Genomic DNA, 23,239 nt, shown 5'->3' on the forward strand with positions numbered 1-23,239 from the left:
TATCGGCACTCATTTGTAAAACGTAATTATGCGAATTTTTCAGCTGCTAGCGCTGTGAGACGATATTGCACGAAGCTTCATACATGTAGTTTTTCCAACCTAGAGTTTATCGGATATGTTGACGAAGTGCGCCCATTTTTTGATTTACCTACATTTAAATTTTCTAGAATTGAGCTGACTAAATATCTCGTTGCGAGTCAACTGATCGTGAGCAATGGTTTCTGTTAAGCCTAAGAAAAACTATCCCTTCAAGAACTGTATGTTGTACATAAAAATTCTCTAGGAATTTGAGAATGGGGTACTGACACAAGCAAAACATCAAAGAAATAATTCAGGATGGATTCCTCCAAACAATCTGGTGTTCGTGAAGGAATCAAGGACGTTTTGACTAATTCAAGCAACCCTGGAACATCGAGCCAAAATGTGAATTTGTCTTCTTCCTCTACTTCTGGATATGTGTCTGGACAAGATGAAGATGTGGGCAGAGGGTGCGGTAAAGATTATGTCCCCGACAGCATATTTTCGTCTGATAACCCCTTCTTTTCATCTGAGGTAATTTTTTGTTGCGACAAAATTTTTGTAAATGTATTTAGTACACTTTGCATAATGAGGAACAACGATACGATAATAAATGTAATTTGCAGTCTTCTAATGTGTAAGCTTGTTGTCGAAATCCTCATTGCATATAAAGAAAGATTAAATAATGTTTAGCGTATTTATATTGTTGTAATTGCAGTTGTGCCTGTATAATGTAATATCGGAAAAGAATGGAAAGATCAAGTAATACTTTGCCTTGCTTTTAATAGAACTAGTGTTTGTATTGTTAACATTGAATTCATTTTTTCATGTATGCTTACCCAAGTTCCTTCATTGTTTGTTGAATCTAGAACGCTGCTGCGATATCAACAGTAGAAGACTTAAATTCGGCGGTTGAGCGATGCAAAATAAGAGTTTTTGAAAGCCCAGAATGCTCAGAAGAACGGAAGTGGTTAGTGAGGAACTTGATAGAGCTCCAGATTATTTTGCAAGAAAAAAAGGAAGTGGAAAAAACAAACACAGACCCGACAAACTCTTCATATGGGAAAATGAGAATAGTTTTGGGACATCACTTCATCCTCCAGAAGCAGATAAATGCAAAACATTATTGTGAGAGATGTTCTGGTGTAATTTGGGGCATGGTCCATTCGTGGTATCAGTGCAGAGGTAAAAATTTATTAACTTAAGCTCTTATTTTTATTTACTCTTATCCTTGTCAGTGAAGAGTCAGTCATCCACCTTTTATATTTATTCCTTTCACTGTTCAGAGTAAGAAATGCTGTTTATCTTGTTGTTCGACTCGGGTTTCCATTAGTATCAAATGCAAGTTGAAAATAATATTGCATTTTTCTGTTTTAAATTAGAATCCGTACATGCTGTGTAATATTTTCTACTTTCTGCATATGTAATTCATGCTAATGATCAGGAACTCTGTCCTGCTTGAACTTGGATATCATCATTGCCCCAAGTTATTTATCTGGGGGTTTGTTTGCAGATATCCTCTTAAGTTTCTCTCCTGCTAATTGCCTCTTTTCAGTTTTCTAATAACTTTGTTGATATTATTAATTATTTTATATTTTAATGACTATTAACAGTTGTGACCTTTACAGCAAATATATGGCTTTTGAACAGTCAGAATGTTTACAGCATGGAAAGGAAATAAAGTTTCAATAGAGGTTTTAGATGTTGATTGGAAATAGGGCTCACTGTATGAGAGATCAAGTAAACGGTTGTCCTTCAAAATGGACTAGGCAGTATTGATGCAGTCCATTCACATCAACCTGGCCAGTGAAATTATGCAAAAAAGGAAATAAGATTAGGAGAGGGTGAGTTGGAAAGGGATGTGAAAACTAGGAATTGTGTACAGTGCCTGAGTTTGATTAGCATGAGCCTGAGCTTAGAATTCTGCTCAGGGGGTGCATTTTGTAGGCACATGGTCATTTATAATCATGCTTCTCCTTCTTGTGCGGAGGAAAGGAAGCTGTTCTTCCTAATCTCTCCATTCATTCACACTTTCACCTCTTAATTGCTGTCAGCTTGCGTCTTACCTCTGAGTAAGTACTTCTTTCTCTATTATCCAAGATGGAAACTACTGAAGTACTTCTTGGATTTTCTGGTCTGTTATTTAAGTTAAGAATAATACTTAAAACCATATCTCCATAACTGGTGTTATTATGTCTTCAAGCAACTTACGGACTGGCCATATGTACATGCTTGGAACCATTCAGGTGGCTACATTATCAGGTGTACTTCCAAGAGTTGAATCTTCAGCTCAAAGTTGCCACATGCATTCTATTTTGAATGTGGTTGGGAATTACCTCTCAAATTTGTAATTTCTAACATTCCATGTAAATGGGAGTTCTCATGAGGTTACAGTTGTGTAGCTCAAATGAAGAGTCCGTTACAGTTGATCTGGCAACTGCAGCACAGTATTCATTTTGTCATGATCATGTAACATTTGGAAGGCTTGCCCATTGGGTTATCATTATTTTCACAATGGGAGCTTATCATAGCAATGAAAGCTGGTCTTTATGGGCTTAGAGTAATGCAGAGAAGTTAACTTCATAATTCTCAAGTGAATATTTGAAAAAAAAAGTAATATTAACCTTTCTTTGCTACATAATGATTAAAAGAAATATTTTAATCATGCTGTGAGCTAACCGGGTTGATTTTGCTCAAAATAGCACAAATATTCTAGGCACAAATTTATCCTCATAATTTTTTAGATGTTACATGATAAGCCCTTAAAGAAATAAATGACTGATGAACAAGGAGACAAGAAATGTATTACAAAAATGAGGGAAGGGGAAGGAAATGCTAGTGCGAAAAAGCAGAGGAACCATGTAAAACAGAAAAAAATAATAAAATATGATAAGAGTATAACTGATATTCATGCTAATGTAGATCTGGGAACAAAGGAATTTTCAAGATGCCTAAACCTACATGCTGCATCCTAGTTGGCCCTTGCAACAAATCAGGTACTTTTTTCCATCCAACCCTCTTTCCCTTTCCCCCTAAATAACTCAAGCCACTTTCATTGTCGAAGATATTTTACATACAGGCAAAATGGAACAGCAAGTCACAGAATGGCTTGTTTAGTTGTATCATATTTCCCACCAATACCCTCAAGTGAGTATAGCCTCTCTAGTTACTCATTTATTTTAATTCTAGTTGATTTTCCTTAGGGTTTTCTTTGACCTATCTTCCTATTATTTTGATGATTATTGGAGTGAGTATTTTTTATTTGTGAGATATCTGGCTCAATGTGCTATGTTCTTGGTTTCTTTGGTATTGCATTCATCACACTCTTCCTGAATACTCCGGTAGTTTTCTGCTGTTGTATCTATCTTTGACTATTCCAAATAGAGTATCCTTAGCTTTGACCGTGAGTGCCCCGATTATGTCAGTTTATTTTGTCAACTCCTGGTGTGTTGTTGTTCCTAAGGTCTTTCACGTCAGCATTGAATTAACTTCTCAATATTTCCAGTCCCTGTTTGTCTTCATCTATCAAGATTTATTCTTTAATTAAGGGTTTCCTTCAATTGGTTTGGACCCTTGGTAGCATTCTTCAGTGTATTACTTCCCTCTCTTCCCATTGTCTTCATTTTCTATTTGTATCTTTCATTCAGTATCTCAGACATTGTAAGATTTTGTTTTTCTTTCTACAAATTGTCTCTTATTGAAATGTAATGAAATAATTGACTTTGTAATTCCACACACTTTATTAAAAAAAAACACTGCTTGTTTTTTTTAAATAAAGTGTGTGGAACTACAAAGTCAATTATTTCATTACATTTCAATATGTTATGCTAATTCCATAAAGTTACGCCTGAGACAACAAATTGTCTCTTTACCAGCTTTTAAGCCATTTCTGCTTCCTTCTTTATGTTGCCATTGGTTTCCCTGCTGGCAGTTTCCATCCATTCTTTCTAGGCCTTCCTGCATTATTGTTTGAAATGGTAGTAGTTTTTAGGGGAGGCGACCAACAGCTGAGGTCGTTTGTGCCATTGGGGATGGATAGGAAAGGATGAAGGGTAGAGAGAAACCCGGCATCGGCAATAGCCTACCCTTAACAAAAGGCACCAAGGTGTCCGCACCTTAACGTCCCATCCGATGGATGGTGTACTCACTCAAGTGCCCCCCACGTAGCACCTCAAGCAGGGATCGGGACACCACTAAAAAATGTATGTTGCTGCCAGGATTCGAACCCAGGCCTTCGGGTGGGAAGCCAGTACATTAGCCACCATACCATCCCCCTCCCCATATGAATTGGTTCTGACACTTTTTATAAAGGTTTTCCTCAGAATCATATCTTATGTTTTTTTCTTGCCCAAATGAGTTTTTTTTATTTTATGTTAGCTGTTATTTCCAGCCACTTAGATTTTGCAGCTTTAATCACAAGTTGCCCACTTGCTAATTTGGTTTTTGTATTCTTTTTTCCCTCCATTGTCCTATGCCACTGCCATTTATTCCTTCATTTTTTCTGGAGCTTATGGTGAACTTTTTCTTACTTTTTCTTCAGTATCCTGGTGTTCCATCTGGGATCCTGTGTCATTTTCTTCTTCTTCCTCCATACAGTCAGCTGTCAATGACCACCAGGATGTGATCACTATTTATATGCCATATATATTTTATTGCTTCTCTTTGTTCTTTTATCTTGTTCTGACAATGATATGGTCAAATAGGTATCATTCCTTGCCCTGTGGCATCTTCCATTCATATTTTACTTTTGGATGTTCTTGAAAGAGGTTGTTTGACACTATGTTATTCTCGTTACAGAATTCTGTCAGTGTTTTGTCCTCCCAAAACAAACTGAGAAACTGCTTCCCATTCAGCCCTCTCCGGCCACAGAGTCACTTTTTCCCATCACGATTATCTTTTCTTTCCCTTTTACTGCTCCTAGAATCTCTTCCATTTGTTGTATACTTTTGTCTGTAGGCTCTACCTCTAATTTAATCATCAGAATACTCTTATTTTACTGCCATAAGGATTTTATAATTCTCTCCCATTCCTTCTTGAGGATGATGCTCACTCTTAGAAACTGTAGACTAAGTGAAAGAATGCAAGATTTTCTTCTAAAATTTTCTTTAGCCAGTTTTCATCTCAAATATTTTTAGTTTTTTTTTAAATAAAAGATGTCACAGTTTTTTGCTTTGGTAGCAACACTTTTCTTAATAAATTCTTTTAAAGGATAAATAACAGAGGTCACCTATCATTTATTTGTTACTCCCCAACCCATGTAAAACCCCTTAAAAGATTATCTAAAAAAGCTGAGACACAGCAATAAATATAGGCCTTATTTAATTAAAGAGCTAAATGCTTAAACCAAAAAAGAGGAATTAATGTTGAAAATTTATTCATTTTATGATTTGCTCATTGCCTCCGCAAAGGTGCATGATAAATTATGATTGTGAAGGAAAGGAAAAATTTTCCCAGTTGGCCTCCAGCATAGAGAAACAACTTTTTTGATCAAAGAAAATTTTTTTTAAATACCTCGGGATAATGCTAGAAAACTAATTCCAAAGATACTGTGGCAGATGCCGCAACAGTAACTATTAACGGAGTCATCAGCTAAAGTGCATTTCAATGCAACAATTTCAGAATGTAAAAATCATTCGCCTTGACCGGGATTCTAACCCAGATCCCTCAATGTCCGGTCGAGTGCTTTAGCCAGTTAAGCTATCGAGGCACCCTCCTAAACTCTGAAATTTTGATAGATTAACTGACTAAAGTACTCGACCGGACATTGAGGGGTGTGGGTTTGAATCCGGTCAAGGCGAATGATTTTTACATTCTGAAATTGTTGCATTGAAATGCACATTAGCGGATGGCTCCGTTAAAAGTTACTGTTGCGGCATCTCCCGCAGTTTCTTTGGAATTTGTCAAGGTATAAACAGCCTTTTTTATTAGGTAATCTACCAGTTAAGGTAGGTTCTGGATGGACACAACTACCAATTAAATACCATGTTTCTCCAAACAAAACACAAGCCAGCATCCAACTCTATTGTCGGCCCCTCTTCATCTCTTATACTGCCTTACTCCCTCCCTGCATTCCTTCCAGCATCCGTTTCCCACCGGGTGCATTCCGAAAGTAATGCATTAGAATTTTCGTGCTTTTCCTATTGGTTAGCGTGGGATCAAACAACTTATAGAGTAGGTGGAGGGATCCTAAGCTTTGCCGTAAAATCGGTCTCAATGCTCTCTAAGCTGTGGAAGGGGCTGTGTGTCAGTTATTGTAAACCTCCGCTGACCAACCATGTCACAAAAAAATGGAATTGATGATCGAGCAACGTTACAGAATTAGGTTTTGTGCTGAACTGAAAGAAATCCCTTGAGGAGACTAACAAAATGATTCGTGAGGCTTACAAGGCCTCCTCTCTGTCCTACTCACTAGTTCTGAGGTGGTTTAAGCCCTTTAAGGAGGGCCAGGAAGAGGTTCACAACGAACAATGCTCTGGGCGGCCATCAACCAGCAAAACCGACAACAATGTGGCTCGTGCTCGACAGGTGTTGGACCGTGACCGTCAATTGAGTATCAAGATGATTGTCAATGAATTGAACATGTTGTCTACTGTTGTGTTTCGCATTGGTACTGAAGATTTAGCGATGAGGAAATTGTACGCCAAGCTCGGTTGTCAGATGACCAAAAGACGAACCGAGCAGAAGTTTCAAGTGAACTTTTGCAATGTATTGGAAATGAACCTGATTATTTGGAGAATGTCATCACTGGTGATGAAACCAGGGTTTTTGAATATGACCCAGAAACAAAATGCCGAAGCTCTGAGTGGCACACCAACCAGTACTCCAAGCCCAAAAAGGCAAGAATGAGCAAACCAAATGTGAAAACAATGCTCATTGTCTTTTTCAATAATAGTTTGTTTCTCAAGGAATGACAGTTAACGCTGCCTAATTCATGGATGTGCTGGAAAGAATCCAAAAAAGGGTCCTCAGGACAAGAAAAGACTACCAGGCAACTCCATCACATCAGCATGCCTTGCCACAATGCGCTACAAGTCTGCGAGCTCTTGGCCAAACACCAGGTGCCAACGCTGCCCCACCCCCCTATAGTCCTGACGTTACCCCAGCAGTCTTCTTTTGGTTCACTTGGATTAAGGCAGCTTTGAAAGGAACCTGTTTTTCCTCCATAGAAGAGATCCAATCAGCTGTTAGGAAGACTTTGCAAGAGGTCCCCGAAGACACCTTCCAGGTATGTACCTGTCATGGTAGAGTCTCTGGAAAAAAATTTGTGGAGGCCAAAGGACAGTACTTTGAAGAATTTACAGTGTTTGTGCAAATATATTTGATAAATTACTTTTAAAGAAATTGCATTAGTTTCGGAATGTTTCCTGTGTTCCTGCCCCTTTCTTGTTTGCCCAATATTCTCCCCTCCATCAGTCTTCAGCATCCCACTGCCAGTCGATATGCTTTTCATTAATTTTTCCTGCCTCCTTATAATATCTCCTAACATACCCTCTCCTCCCTCAACAAACCCACCACTTCCTTATGTTTTCATTTCTTTCCACTTCACCTTCTCCATCCTTCCCCAAACCCACATTTCAAAAGCGTCATATCTATGCCTAACATCCTCTTTCAATGACCATGTTTCGGCAGAGTACATAACAACAGCCCATATCAAAGTATTAACGAGCCATCTTAACATCCTTACTCAATGTCTTTGTCATCAATTCTCTCCTCCTAGTGAAAGCTTCTTTGTTTATTAAAATTCTTCTCCTTGTGTCCATACTATGTTCACCTTTTTGTTCCAAACTTGCAAGATGTGTTAATTGTTCTTCCTGCTCTCGTTTTTATCCTCCTATTTTGATGTAAAGCTGGGCCCTTCTCTCTCTAAAAAACTACATTACTTATGATTTACTTATATTGATTCTCATCCTGTATCTATAGCACTGAATTTCCAATTCCCTAAGCAATGCTTGCAACCCCTTGGCCGACTGACTAACTAGAGCTTGGTCATCAGCAAACCTAACTGATTTTGCAATTCCCTGGCAACTTTCATTCCTATCTTTAGTATTGCCTCTAACCATTTCCTCCGCTTATACATTGTTTAAAATCTAAGAATCTCTATAGCCTTATAAATTAGGATATTTAATGAAAAGTCCTATAGACATAATAAGTTAGCACCACTCATCTCGCAATGAAAAGAAATTGTGGATCTCTTTTTCCATTGGCTTTTCCACAACTTAAAGGCTCCCTGGAAGGTCCTTAAGGGTACATGTGCAAGCTTCTTTGATGACGTGTAGGGTCCCATGGTGGTGTCCTTTGACTGAGGGATTACACTTTTGAGAATTAGAAATAGTCTGCTGGTGTCAAGTCAAGACTGAAAGGGGTTGGGGAATCGTCACAATGCCGTTGCAGAAGATCTTTGCTAGCAGACACTCGACTCTGCTTTTGGTTGTCCACCAAGTCCTTCAGGATGAGTTTGTATCACCAAATTTTCAAGTGATAATGGTGTGTACTTTCATCTTATCAATTCCAATACGATCTGCAAGTATGCACCCACTTAACCAACAGTCTGAATTCAGCACTTCATGCACACGCCAGGAAAATATATGCAACTGGTACTTTTTATGCAAACCTTGAACGTTGAACAGCACCTATGATAATGGACAGCCCTTCCTTACTCCTCTTCCTGCCACTCAGACTCTCCGTCCCCCACTCGCAACTGAGCAGTCTATGTTGTGGGTTAACCCCCTATCCCTCATATCTATTCCTATTTTCTGTGATATATTCATTAGTTTTTACCAATTAACTCTAACTGAAGCTTTTTCAAAGTATACAAAACAGGCAAATACATCCTAAATTCTTTTTTCTATTCATTGTATTCTATATTCCTCTCTATTAGCAATCTTATTACTGCAATGGCATCACACATGCCTCTCCCCTTCTTGAACCATAACTAATCATCCTGTAAGTAATCATTTACTCTGCTCTCCATCTTTAGTTGATGATCCTGAGAATCACTTTAGCTGTGTGCAAAACCAACTAATTGTTCTGTATTCCTCAAATGAAGTAGCCTTTTCCTTTTTCAGAATAGGAACTAACACTGATCTGAAGAAGTCTTTTGGCCAGATTCTTTCCTCATAGATTCTACGAATTAGTCCATGTAGACTTCCTCTCGCATTAGCTTAAACCTTTCAGTAGTTCCATTGAAATGTTGTCAACCCTGATGGCTTTATTTGATTTCATCTCCCTTAATGCTCCATCTATCTCATCATCAAGTATGCCTGTACCTAAGCTATCGTCATCTTTCATATTCTCTTTTTATGTCTAACCTTGTTGGCCTAATTTCTTTGCCATACAGTTCCTCTATATATTCCTTCCATCTCTCGTGGATCTTTTGTGTCAACCATTATCTAACCCAACTTATCTCTAACTGTTAGCGTAGATCTTCCCTTCTTACTTCCTGATAGTGATATAACCTTGCTTTGTAGCGCACCAATGTCACCCTTCTTCTGGAAACTTTCTATAGTCTCGCACTCTCTTCCACCATGCTTCTTTTGCTTATCATTTGTTAACTGTCTCAATTTATTATTTAACTCTTTGTACTTCCTTTTGCTTTACTCTGTTTACCTTCTGCCATTTCCTTCTCTCATCTATCTTTATAATCATCTCATTCATGATCCATGGTTTCCTCGTCATTTTCCCATTAACAGTTCCTATGGTGTCTTTTCCTGCTTTCAATATCATTTTTTTTTATTATTGTCAGTTCTTTAATGTAGCGTAGGCCTCGGATTTTTCCTTGATGATACCTGTGAAATAGTGCAGTTAATACCTTTATATTAGTTTTAATCTAGCTTTGGGTCATTTCTTTAGTAGCTCCCAACCAAATTTTTAGAAAGTATTACCTTTATCTTTCATAGCTACTTTTCACAAAGCAGGCGACTTTTCTCAATTTTTGGACCCTGTTTTCTGTAATGGATCCCTAAAATATCACTGCTTATTTTATGGCTGACTAGCAAGGCATTTCATTTGTCCTTTACTTCTTCACTGTTCTATTTGTCAAATATTTATTTCACGAATGTTGCCTTTTTTTAAACAGCACTAAGTGTCTTACTTACCTATGTATACTTTTCCCTAAGTGTGTTGAGATGTGATGGTAACTAACAACCAAAGTATATTATGCATTCAATAGTGCTCATTTAAATTCCACCAAGTGTGTTAGTAGATCACTTTTGTTCCTTTTTAAAAATTATTTTTCTATGCATTTTTTTGGTTGTCAGTTCTAGACCCCATCTCATTTCAGATCTTTCAGATGTGATATATGTAAATAGCCAAATATCAATACCATTCTGAGGCACTATAATTTACTGAAGGCCACAATTGAAGAAAACATGCAGGGGAAGAATTACAGAGTAAGACCAAGGATGAATTATGAGAAGGAAGTAATGGAAAATGTTGTTGCAAGGAACTATGAGGGATTGGGGAGGTTGAGAGGGAACAGGATAGTTTGGAGACCTGCTAAAAATCAACCCTCTTATTTTAAACCTATGATGATGTACAAATCAGGATAATGTAGGATTATTATGGCTCAACTAATGCCCTTGGGCTTCTTCAACTGTGTCCACAAATTGGTGTTATGGTGTCATGAAATCAGTTAAACCAGAGGACCAATTTTTGAACATTAATTTTCCACAAATGTGTCTAGGCATTGATTTAAGTTCTTTTTCTTATTTAATTTTAAATTGCAACTCATTTCCAAGTTAAGTTATATAATGTGTCAAACACTGAAAAATTTTCTCAGTTTTCATGTAATTTTGGCATCGGAAACAATTCAGAATATTGTTGAGTTAGCACATGCTACTTAGTTAGTTCAGCAATGACGTAGGACAGCCTTTATCATATATTCTTCCTGTGATTTTCTTAGTATCAGATTCATCTTGACATCATAGGTGGCCCAGGAAAATGACTTGTCCCCTTTCCCATGGTGCGTGATAACTTATGTTTGGGGGTAAGTCAATAAATAAGTCTCAAACGTCAGCAAGATGAGCGCAGGAGCTGTGATGATCATTTCATTGGGAATGCTTGGAAGTTCCACTGTATAGTTCCAACCTAGCCTACAGGTATTTTCATCTGTTCAGGCTCCTAAAAAGATCATTTGGGTGACCAACATTTTGAAAATTATGCTGTAGTCCAAGAGTTAACTTGTTGGCTGCGACAGCAAATGAAAGACTTCTTTGCTGCCTACTATCGAGGGCCATTAAAGAGATAGGATAAACATCTGAATATACATGGTGTATATGTACGAGGTTGTCAAAAAAGTAACTTACGTTTTGGCCTAGCGTGTTGGTGGGTAGGATAGTGTAGGTACCATCTTGGTGTCTAAACGTCCCTACACACAGTGCACATCCGGCTGTGGTAGTGTGCGGACTGTGGTTCTTCTGCTTTGCTCACAGCAAACTTTTAAAGTGTCCGCTAAAATAGAAAATCCTGTCAGTTGACAGTGAGAGAAAAGTGATAAATTTTATTATGATTACTTCTATCCAGTTTTATGAGTTATTGATTGACCAATCCTCATACCAATGATTATCCTGCTACAGTAAAGTTGCTATAATACTCTGCAAAATATATAATTCATCAGATTATTTCTACCTTGTGGTTGAAATTGCAAATTTTATGTTGCAGTGAAATTCCTTTGATGAAATGATTTAATTTATTTGTACTTTTCTTATAATTTATGTGAGACTTTTCCATATTTATGGTATCATATAATGCAGTCGTCTTTACCAAATTCAAATGTTTTTGCTTCCTTCTCTTCACAGATTGTTCTTATTGCTGCCACCTGAAATGTGTGAGCAATGTGTGTCGAATATGTGCCCACGTAAAAGCATCAGAAGATCCTGTTTACATTGAGACCATTTGTCCAGAAGTTGGGTTGTCAGTGCAGTCCTACAGATGTGCTGAGTGTAAAACTCTAATTACTTTTGGTAATAACAAAATTATATTTCTGGTTTGAAATATGCTTGGCTTATGTCCTAACATGTCTCTGTTGTTTTTAATTAGATGTCAATAATGCATTCATGATCTCCCTTGTGGTCTTTTGGGGATCCAAATGGTGCGGTGGCTAACGTACAGGCTTCCCACCAAAAGGGCCTGGGTTCAAAACCTGGAGAAAACAAATATTTTTCAGCAGTTTCCTGATCCCTACTTGAGGTGCTTTGTGGAGAGCACTTTGAGTGAGTACAACGTCCGTCAGATGGGACGTTAAACTGCGGACCCCTTGGCATCAAACGACGCCAAGGGGTCTGCAAGTCCGCCAAGAGTAGGCTAATGCTGACGCCAGGTTTCTCTCCACCATATCCTTTCCCATTCATTCCTAATGGTGCAAATGTCTTCAGCTGTTGGTCGCCTCCCATAAAAACTACGACTTGTGGTCTTTTTGCATAATTACTTGTAAATGTGTAGTTGCCATCAAGGTTAGTCATATGGGTGATGTCCCTACCTGCTAACTGAAAGGTCATTGATTTGAGTCCCACTTCAGGGTTGGGGGATGTGTCATCTCTTGTGGTTGCAGTGAAATGTCAAATTTACGTAATAGAAGGGACCTGTGAAATATATCTAAAACAGAGGTTGGGGGAAAAATATTTTACAATCATCTGCTTACACACTTAGTGAATTAAATTAACACACTGATCAATGTGAGGGGTAAATTCTTCTTTAGGAAGCTTTCCTATATTTTTCCATGTAGTATCCTATATTATCTTGCAGAATTCAAGCTCCTTCTTGATTGATTTTCAATGTTTTTAATTTGTTTCAATCTGTTCATAGCAATGTGAATTAATATTAAAATTGAATAACATGTATTTCAGGTCATCTACCAGTAATGGAATCCTTTGGGACTAAGATATTTTGAATGATTTAAAAAATCACTCCTGTCTTAAAGAAGCATAAGAATATTGTTTCATGCTGTTCACATTACCACAGAATACTCTGAATATTTTTTAAATGGATGAAAATACTCCAGTAATAACCAATTTCCTAGAAAATTAATTTTAATGAACCAGTGCATAATATAAATGTAAAAACTTACAGTTGTGAACAAAACCTGTATAAATGATTTAATAAAATATGCTCACAAATCTCCCCGGGGAACATAACTAATTATTTCAGGAATATAAATTTGCAGTTTTGATTGCATTGATTTATTGGAGAGCTGTCCAAACCATGAAAAATGTTTGTAAAATCAAGGGTTGTAATAGTTGCTAGAGTTTTCTCTGTAATTAGAAGCTACTTTTTTAGATTTCCGTAGTTTTCACAATTTTGGAAAGAAATAATTGATTAAATCAGTGATTTGTAAAAATGGTCATGAAAGAGCTGTGTCCTCAGTTACTATTTCCTTTATTCTTATGAAATGAAACCATTATTCTTTATAGAAAAATATATGTAATCCCTTATTCGTCATAAGTCAAAGTAATGTTTTTTGCGTAAGGTCCCTAAGTTTTCCATTATTGGTGGTTCCTTTTAGAGCAGATTAATAGTCACCCCCAATGGCATGTGGCTTGAGTGATGAAGTATTTTAATATAGTGAAAATTGTTATTTTCAATCTTGTCTATCATTGGAATAGTTATTGTAGGATTTGTATGTTGACAGTTGACGCCGTGTAATTGCAGTTAATACAACATTTTAAAAGGCCTCAATATAAGAAAATGTTAAACTTGAATAGGCAATCAACATATTGATTATATGGTAACCACCCTCAGTCAATTATAATCATTACAATCCGTCCAAAAAACAACCTACGCGGAGACATCCCGAGAATGGAGAATCATTATGCTGTATTGTTAACTTAATTTGTAATGTATATGTGGTACAAATTTAATTGATTTGACTATAGAATTGCATCAACTGCAGCTGTTGTTAATCGAAATATTTTTAGTTCACCATTGGATGGAGGTTATCTTGCAAATGCTACCACTGATACAATACCAGAGTCAAATCATTGGAACCTGTACCACTTATGCATTAGATATTTAGCTAAAATACGACATAAAATTAAATTTTTGCATGATAATTAATGTGGTGAAACAATGCATGATTATTCTTTATTGAACTACTCTTTAATATGTGTGAAGATTATTGAATCCAAGCTGCCCAATAATCTAATCATCAAATTAAAATTTTATTTGGTAGTTTAACGTGTTGAGGTAGATTTTTGGATGGACTCACTGTACTATTTTGCCTTTTTAAGTCTTGTGTAGTAAGACAAAATCTGACACCCTACGCTACAATAAATTGTTTTTCGATTCCATATCCATCTCTCTTCATTCTTTCGAACATCCATATCCTTTTCCTGCCCCTAATGATGATGGACAAAGTAATTATGTAATTGGAACAATTAGGGGTTCTTTCTCATTATAAGTGACTTGTAGTCCTTGTTTCTTATAATTTGTTGGCATGCTGCTGCTTGACAAATATTCAGAAAATGGATAGTTTGTAAGTGATAAGTTCATGAGAAGGGTAACATCTGAGTGGGGTTCAGAGCTTAATATATTTAGGTTAAGGACCATGTGACTATGATTAATTTAAGGCAGACTCAACTTGGCAGATTCTACTAGCCTATATTTTTTATGAACATTGCTTGTCAGAAGGCAACATCATCAGGTAGAATAAAAATTCTAGCATAATCTGCCAAGTTAGTTTTTCTTCATTTATGCCTAGTATCAATACTGCCAACAAGTAAGACCTTAATGGTATCTTACATGAACATGTGGCTGATTTATTTGTTGTCATTTAATTCAGTTTTGGTGATGTTGACAGGCATAAGCACATTTGTTGGCAATGTATGAAAGGTAGTAATTAATAATTTTATGATTATGAGATGATTTGTTATTTAATAGTGTTCATTTTGAAATAGTTTGGAAGGAGACTAAGAGATAAGTTAGGAGCATTATGTGACAATGGTTTAGATAAGTAAAGAAAATACAGAAAAGGAAAAAAAGTAAATTTAAGAGTTCAAAGGATGCAAATCGGAAGGAAAAGTAGTGTTTCAGAGGTGAATACACTGCCAAAGAAACTGCAGGAGATGCCACAACAGTAACTTTTAACAGAGTGATCCGCTAATGTGCATTTCAATGCAATTATTTCAGAGTGTAAAAATCATTTGTGGTTCCGGGAAATTTGGCATCCCAGTCAAGGGGAATGATTTTTGCACTCTCAAATAATTGCAGTGAATAAACTGGGTTAAGCAAAATTTTAATCTTTCTACAATTTATCTAGCTCTTCAAAGAGTCAGTATACCTAACGATTGGAACAAGAGGCACAAAATAGATGCTATAAAAGAGTAACAAGCTTTCTTGCTCTGAGTACTGATGCATTTTACCTCCTGTCCTTGCTCCCAAGATGTTGACTGATGAATTTTATTACAATAGTGAATATATGTATTTCATGGCTAAAATTACCATAGATAAAAGAGGCTAAGACTAGAGTTTGACTTCAATTGACATTAAAATATGCAACATGCTTGTCTTTGTAACTCTGTCAGGTAGCACCTATCCAATGTGCCCTATTCCCCCAGTACTTAGCTTTTCACTGGTTCAAGTAGTGTGGTGCATATTCTTCAAATATCCTCAAAATTCCATACCTTGATGTGTTCTGTTCATCCAAAACTAATCATAGTTATTCAACAAATATATTAAAACTCTTTAAGTATTTTTAAGGAATTTAAGCCATTAATGATTTCATTACTCTTTCACTTTAGCAGTTCCCAAAGGATTGTCATGCTTTGGGCGACCTTTCACCTCAGGTACTCTATCTTACATGAATTTTAGCATTACCACTTAGGTTTTATACAAGAATTTGGGATTTATTTTAACTTCTTTTTGTATACTATTCTTTAGAGTGGGAATATGTTGCTTTTTTTGCTGTCATGTAAGCTTATTATGTTTTGTATGGCTTTGTGTAACATATATTTGCTGCTATTTCATATGCTGTAATACTCCACCCTTTTCCATATCCATCCCCGCATGGTGTATGAAGTGACTAAACTTTTATAATAGTTGTTTGCAGGGTAACTCATATAACTAGTAAGAAGAATAGCTAATCACTTTTTCACATAATTTTGATAGCACACATTTAGGCCAAAGATAATTAAAAAGGTGAAGTACTAGGGGAGGGAATGGAATTAGAAGGGAATTACTGTATTTGGTTAATGAATATTTATAAAACTTCCTTAGTAGGTTTGAAAATTGGATTTACCTGTGAATGGAAGTATTTATGTTTGAGGAAAGAAACACCAGCCTGCTAATTATAGTCTAAGTCCACTCACTGCTCTTTTCTATTTAATTGGAAATAAAATTTTGATTGGCTCAGTGTAACCGAAGTTAGTTTATCCACAAATTAGTGTGTTCAGCAAAATAAAATTACATGTATGTTGTAAAATAATGTCTTGAGTCCACCTGATCATTTCAACTCTCAAAAAGATAATGGTTATGCCGCCCCTTAACTTTCCCATTTAAATATGATATGGTATAATCTTTAATCTGGGTCTGAGATCTTGGAAGTGGAAATAGTTAGGAGACTTACTTTTTTCCTTGAAAGTTTAGGTGGAGAATTGGAACAAACAAAAAACATAAAATGCAGAAGTTCTCTGCCAAAAAAGCACAGTGATGGTTTTAATGTTTCTCAAAAATACTGTGGCACATCATGAATACACTAGGTTCCCAGAAATGGTCGAAAGACTAATCTATAAAAAAAACACAAGTAAATATTATTAGTGAAAAGGGAATTGAAAACCCTGTGAAAGGGAGAGTGTAATATTCTGGAACTTATAAAGAAAATAAGCTGTGTGCTAACAAAATTGTGTATAAATATCATAAGGTTTTCACATTGCCATTTAATGATTGCAAAGCATTGTTCTTTTAATTTAAGTGTAATACATGAGACTACATTTATAAGCTTTCATGTTTCAGAAGGCTGCATTGAGCCAAGGAGATGTGATTATGATGGTAAATATTATTGCCACTCATGCCACTGGAATGCTCTCTCTATCATTCCTGCCAGAGTAATTCACAACTGGGATTTTGAAGAGCGAAAAGTATGTCAGTCCTCAAAGCAGTTTCTTATTCTGATGGCTAAAAGACCAGTTCTGAAACTACAGGAATTAAATCCTTTACTCTTTAATTTTGTTGGAGAACTTAGCGATGTAAAGGTAAGATCATAATGTTAGTCAAGGTTTCATTAATGTAAAATTTAAATCACACAACTGATGAATATACTTGTTAAAATATCTGCATCAGATCTCTCACATTTGTACTTTTATTAATCAACAGTAGCAAATTAAAAATGGGACTGTACTTTTGTATGTTGTTCATGATTATGTATATCTTTATGTGACTCTTTCAAAAACCAAACATTTTATCTGTAGGAATATGTTCAAAATGCTGCCTTAAATCAGGTCAAATTGTTGCCATACAATGTTGTTGAAGAGAGTATAGTCATTGGAATGTGATCATATCAGCATAAATATTCACCTGAACCTCTAGCAAATGTGCGATTCAGTCCCTCTTCACAGCATTAATGGTTCATTTGTGACTAAATCACTTGTATACTTGATTTTTACATATAAATTAATGCCCTCACCATTTACATTAAGGAATAGTTGACAGGTTGACTCGATTAAGTAAATTTAAGACTGATAGTTCTCTGACATACAGCGCATATTGAAACCTCAACACTCTTCTGGAAGACAAGACTCATACTAGAAATATTATTGTAGGTTAGGTCTAATTAATTTTTTACTCTGTTTGCATGATCTCTCTCTTAATGGTTATGTCCTCTCCACAAATTCAACTTATGCAATTTTGCACCCATATAATACATGCACCCCATTTCAGGCATCAGACCAAAGGAAAATATCCAAAATAACCAAATATGGATTAAAATGATAATTTCCTTTGAGACCCACTATGTAGCCATATTGTCATATATCTCTATTCACTCAAATAGCTAATGTTCAATAATGGAATAGGTGGTAGATTTTCCTCTAGAGGCTCTACTGTCACTGAGGTACCATCACACTTACCTTAGGCTGTGTTACCAAGAAATGCTACTGTGTTCTTCTTCCATTTTCGTAGGCTTGAGTATGGCCAATTGTATCTTGGAACTGCTGTGTGATTTTTTCTTTATTTTTCATCTTGGATATCTGTCAGTTTTTCACTTTCTATTAAAGCTTGATTATTTTTGCACCTATTTGTTTTAGGTATTATACTGAACTATGCAAATGACCGTATACAAGGTCCGTACAATAAGTTTCGTGGCTTGTTCGCTGTAGCCTCAATGGAGTGGTGCATGGGGTCCGACCGGTTGGCTCAGTAAAGGGGTACCCCACCACTCAGATGCACTTAAGTTCAATCGCCTCCGGGCACGCGTTGAGACAGGAGGTGGATTTTTGTGACATGTGGTGTTGTCGTGCCAGCATAGAGTGCACCATCAAGCAATGCTACGCTGTGAAGTTTTGCGTTAAATTCGGGAAATCCACATCGGAGACCTTGAACTCATTGAACATGCTTATGGGGATGATGCCTTAATCCGCTTAAGAGTTTTTGAGTGGCACAAAATGTTTAAGGAAGGCCGGGAGTTCGTCAAAGACGAGCACTGCATCGGACGCCCAACGACCGCTCGATCCAATGCCCAGGTGGTCAAAGTGAAAAAGGTTTTGGACTCTGACAGGCATTTAACCATCGCCCTTATCAGTGAGGACACTGGTCTTTCAGTCGGAACCGTCCACACCATTGTAACAGAGGATCTTGCAATGAGGAAAGTGTGTGGAAAGCTGGTGCCGTAAGTCTTGAGCGAGGAACTAAAACTGTCACGGGTGGAAATTTTGCAAGAAATTTTGGGCTGCGTCCAGGAAGATAAAGATTTTCTAGACAACGTTATTACCTCAAAGGATAGCTCAAAAGTAGTTCAAAGGATATCGGTTCGATTCCATCGAGGCGGTTCAAGCAGCGATGACAAAGGCTCTCAACAGTATTCCGGAAACCAACTTCTAGCGGGCTTTTGACGAGGGGCAGATGCACCGAACTAAGTGAATCGATGCAGGAGGAATGTATTTTGAAGATTATTAATTAATTGTAATGATAGCTGCAATAAAACTATATTTTTGAAACCAGGCCCGATCCTTATTGTACAGACTCTGTAGCTGATTTGGAAACTTTACTTAGCCACTAAAAAACATGTACGTATGAAGCAGACATGACACATTGGTAAAAGACTGTTGGAAAGTGCTAGCTAGCACCTAGTGGCCTTCAATGGCTAGAAAGCTAAATTCTTTCCCTCCCTGATATCTTGCTGCGTTTCAGGGCTCAGGTTTTCAGGCTCAGGGCATAGGAGGACTTGAATTTTCTACTTCAGAGACTTCAGAGAATGGCAGAGAGATAAGGGAAGGATTTGAACTCATGAAATATGTGCACCCTCTTTTTAATGGCAATTTCTTCAAAGATATGCATAGTTTATATGTAAATACTTCACAGGAGGCTCTAAATTTCATAATAGTAGTAAATATTACTAAATTAAAGCAAAATAATTGCTTTATTAATCTTAATGATTATAGTAACCATATTGACTTGCAATAATTGGAAGCAACTGGTTTTGAACTCTAGAAAATTATCCTGCATACAATATTACAATTCTCTGCCCGACGAATAGAAGTATATTCTCTTTCATCATTTCTAATTCTCACCAATTTAGCTTATGAAATTCATACACTATGTTTCAAGTTATACATCGTTTTTAGTTTAATGTCTTTCCTCTCATCTATTCTTCCCCTGATTCCACTAAAATGGTACGTGTGATACTGTGGATATTTTATAAAAAAATTGTGCCTCCCTGCAAGGGAAATCAAATGTGCATGACATCATGCAACATTTAGAGAAATGACCGAGACATAAGGGAAGGTCCAATTCAGCACTCTTCATTCCATTCTCTTTCAACCTAGGAGATTCAGAATTCCATCCTTAAAAAACTGCTGATACCTGCCCTCCTCTCGTTTACTTTGAGACCAACGTGGAAATAGCATCTTAAACACCAAGCACTGCATAGGGCTTATGTGTCCTTCAAATTTTTCATCTGAAGGCCGTACCAGGAAGTCATTCTAGTACATTTGCTAGGTAGTAGTAATATCATTAATGTTTGAAGCTAGGTTTAGAATATATGTAGTTCTAATTTTCTAATAAAAATAACACAAGTTTGCTTCATTTCAAGTGGTTAGGCATGTAATAGAGTTATAGAAGTCACAATTTTCCATTATTAACACATAAATTATGCTTTTAAACTAAAAACTTAGTAAGTGTTTTAGACAGTGAAATATTGATTTGTATTTTCATAATTCACAATTTTTGCAGTTGATAACTAATAATTATTTTGTGTCTATAATTAATGTAATGTCTTATTTCTAGAAAATTAGGGAAGATATCTTGCTGATGAAGAAGTATTTTGTATCATGTAAGGATGCCATTGAAAATCGAATGCTTTGGAAGTTACAAGAACGTCTACATTTTACTGAAAATATAGATACATATAGTTTACAAGATCTCATTGATTTAAATTCTGGAGCACTCCTCAAGTATCTTCAAGATATACAAACAATATTTGTGAAGCACATAAAAGAAGATTGCCTGGCAAGTAATTTTAAAATTTACAATTCTATACATTTTTCTTGTACATTACTTTTAAGAGTTTAGACAATATTACATGAGTATATTTTAAGAATAGTTGTTATTGCAAACAAAAGTTTCAGAATTTCTCCCTTCAGAAACAGAAGGGATAAATTCACTTGGCACATATGCACTTTTAATTCTAATTTTTGTTTAGATAAATTATGAATTAGTTTTGCATAAGCACATTACAAGATATAGTTTAGCAGCCCATTAATAATGAGTAAATGAGGTCTGTTCAAATGTAAAGTGACTTTTCTAATTTCACGGGCAAAATACATTTTGTTTTCGATATTTTTGTTTTATTGTGTTGGTACACATTTCCCAAATAGTTTTTTACAGTTTCAACCATATAGCATCTATAGTTTGTTATTGGCAGATACAAATGTCAGACGTGTTTTGGTGTGCTCGGCACTTTTCTGCTATAAAAAAAATGGATCAAAGAATTTGCATCAAAGTTTAAGTAGAAATTGGAATTAAGTATTCCAAAACGCTTGAAATATTGATAGTGGCAGTGAGTCTGCTCTGAGTAAAAAAAATGTTGAAGCTCTTCCAAGATGGTGGAGAAGATGCCAATGATGAACCTCGCTCTGGATGCCCAAGCATGTCAACAACAGATGAAAACGTTTAAGCAGTGAAGAAAATTGTTTTGAAAAGTTGTAAAATAACTATTGGAGAAGTTGCTGAGGATGTTGGCATATCAGTTGGCTGGTGCCATGCAAATTTTTCGGATGTTTTTGGGCATGAGACGTGAGTCAGCGAAGTTCATTCCATTACTACTTAATTTTGACCAGAAGAACTGTCGCATGAGCATTGCTTAGGAGCTGTTGAATGACGTCAATGATGATCATGATTTGCTCAAAAGGATCATAACTGGTGACGAATCATGGGTATATGGTTATGATATTGAAACCAAATCCCAAATGTTCCAATGGAAGAAGAACCCAGGAGAACCAAGATTGATAAAAGCAAGCAAAGTTTGATTGAATATCAAAGTTTTGCTCGCTGTTATCCTTGATTACCGTGGCGTAGTACATCAGGAGTTCTTACCACAAGGTCGTATGGCCAATAAGGAGTATTACCTTGGAGTTATGCACCAATTTGCAAGAAGCAATAGGAATGAACTTCCAGAATTGTGGAAAAAGAATTCATGGATTTGCATCATGGAAATGCACCTGCTCACTCATCTCTGCTTGTGAGACATTTTTTGGCCAAAATTAACGCCGCAATCATGCCTCAGCCACCATATTCACCAGATTTGGCCCCCTGTGACTTTTTCCTGTTCCCAAAACTGAAGAGACCTAAGAAAGGAGAGAGATTTTCAACAATTGAGGAGTTAAAGATTGCATTGCTTGAAGAGCTCAAGGCTACACCAAAAAGTTCTTATCAGAATTGCTTCGAGGATTGGAAAAAGCGTTAATAGAATTGTATTTCATCTGGGGGGGATTACTTTGAAGGGGAGAACTTGAGCGTTGAAGAATAAATAAAAATTTTTTCATAGAAATATAGTCGCCTTACTTTTGGAATACTCGAATATCAATGTGACTACTTTTTAATTATGTCACCAGGTTGAAAGAATCTATTTATCTTTCTATTGTGTCTATTTATTAATTCAGGGTTTTCCCAAATGGTTTCCATTTTTTTGAAAGTATAATTTTTATTATTCTTACTATTTTACTGTGCCTATATTTAAGGTATTACGCTAGTAATGGAGAGAAGTTTATTGTTTGCTCTGCGCATCCATTTTCACAATGTTTTTATACAAAGTCATCACTAAAATCGCTAATTTAATGTTTGTTATTTCTTTCAGTCATGTTATGGCAAAGGTTATATCTGTGAATTTTGTAAAGAAAAAACTGTTATTTTTCCATTTGATACGTGTGCCATAAGTTGTCAGAAATGCCATTCAGTTTATCATAAATTCTGCTGGACTAACAAAAATCAACAGTGCCCAAAATGTGAGCGTGTGCTTAAGAGAAACCATGGGAATATGGAAAACTTATCCATTGAAGATGGCTAACTCTAATCAGATTGACTGATTCCTGGAATACATTTGAAGATGGTGCTGTATTTCACTTTTTATGTTCCTTCGTACTCAGTTCATACTTCTTTTGTGTTCTGCAAACTGAAGAGCTGGAGACGCTATGTTTTGTTATTATGTGAGTTTGACTAATGCTTCATTTGTTGAAGCATGCCTTTGTATATATATATATTATAAAAGATTTTTACTACTTGCTTGTTTTATTAATATAATTTAATTTTAATCACTCTTCATAATGCACCTAAAAATTTTTAATTTGTGTGTGAAATAGTCTATTAAGTTTCTTTAGAAGAAAATTGTAATAAGTACTGTATTTCATCCATCAAAGCATAACTAATTCTCTTCAAACTTGGTAAATATTATTGCTGTTGATAATTAGCACAGCCTGGGATCATCATCCTGCAGTGGGTCCCATCTGCCTTTGGTGTAAAATTCAGTTTGCAAATTGAGTTTTCTTTGATACATACCAGGAAATTCTAAAGGCTGTGTTGAATA

General features: G+C 36.2%; 1 protein-coding gene across 6 annotated transcripts; it reads left to right on the forward strand.

Annotated features, from left to right (window-relative positions):
• Positions 1 to 45: 45 nt before the first annotated feature.
• Positions 46 to 22,918, forward strand: DEF8 (differentially expressed in FDCP 8 homolog). 6 transcript variants are annotated; one of them, XM_071590846.1, is made up of 7 exons: positions 46 to 552; positions 888 to 1,203; positions 11,814 to 11,978; positions 15,750 to 15,794; positions 16,960 to 17,198; positions 20,446 to 20,667; positions 22,514 to 22,918. In XM_071590846.1, exons 1-7 carry the CDS (start codon positions 337 to 339, stop codon positions 22,721 to 22,723), a joined length of 1,413 nt encoding a protein of 470 aa, XP_071446947.1. In that variant the 5' UTR covers positions 46 to 336; the 3' UTR covers positions 22,724 to 22,918. The 6 variants fall into 6 exon arrangements, with proteins under 6 accessions (XP_071446947.1, XP_071446949.1, XP_071446948.1 ...); XM_071590848.1 differs by having other exon boundaries at positions 16,963 to 17,198; XM_071590847.1 differs by having other exon boundaries at positions 15,753 to 15,794.
• The last annotated feature ends 321 nt before the right edge of the window (positions 22,919 to 23,239 follow it).

The sequence above is a fragment of the Hetaerina americana genome, unplaced genomic scaffold, assembly GCF_022747635.1.
Source record: "Hetaerina americana unplaced genomic scaffold, ioHetAmer1.1.p SCAF_4, whole genome shotgun sequence".
Classification (NCBI taxonomy): domain Eukaryota; kingdom Metazoa; phylum Arthropoda; class Insecta; order Odonata; family Calopterygidae; genus Hetaerina; species Hetaerina americana.

Coding starts and splice junctions, on each gene's coding strand:
- DEF8 (XM_071590846.1), top strand. CDS start 337: ATGGATTCCTCCAAACAATCTGGTGTTCGTGAAGGAATCAAGGACGTT. Junction 553..887: donor ACCCCTTCTTTTCATCTGAG/GTAATTTTTTGT, acceptor TGTTGAATCTAG/AACGCTGCTGCGATATCAAC. Junction 15,795..16,959: donor TGGGCGACCTTTCACCTCAG/GTACTCTATCTT, acceptor TTCATGTTTCAG/AAGGCTGCATTGAGCCAAGG.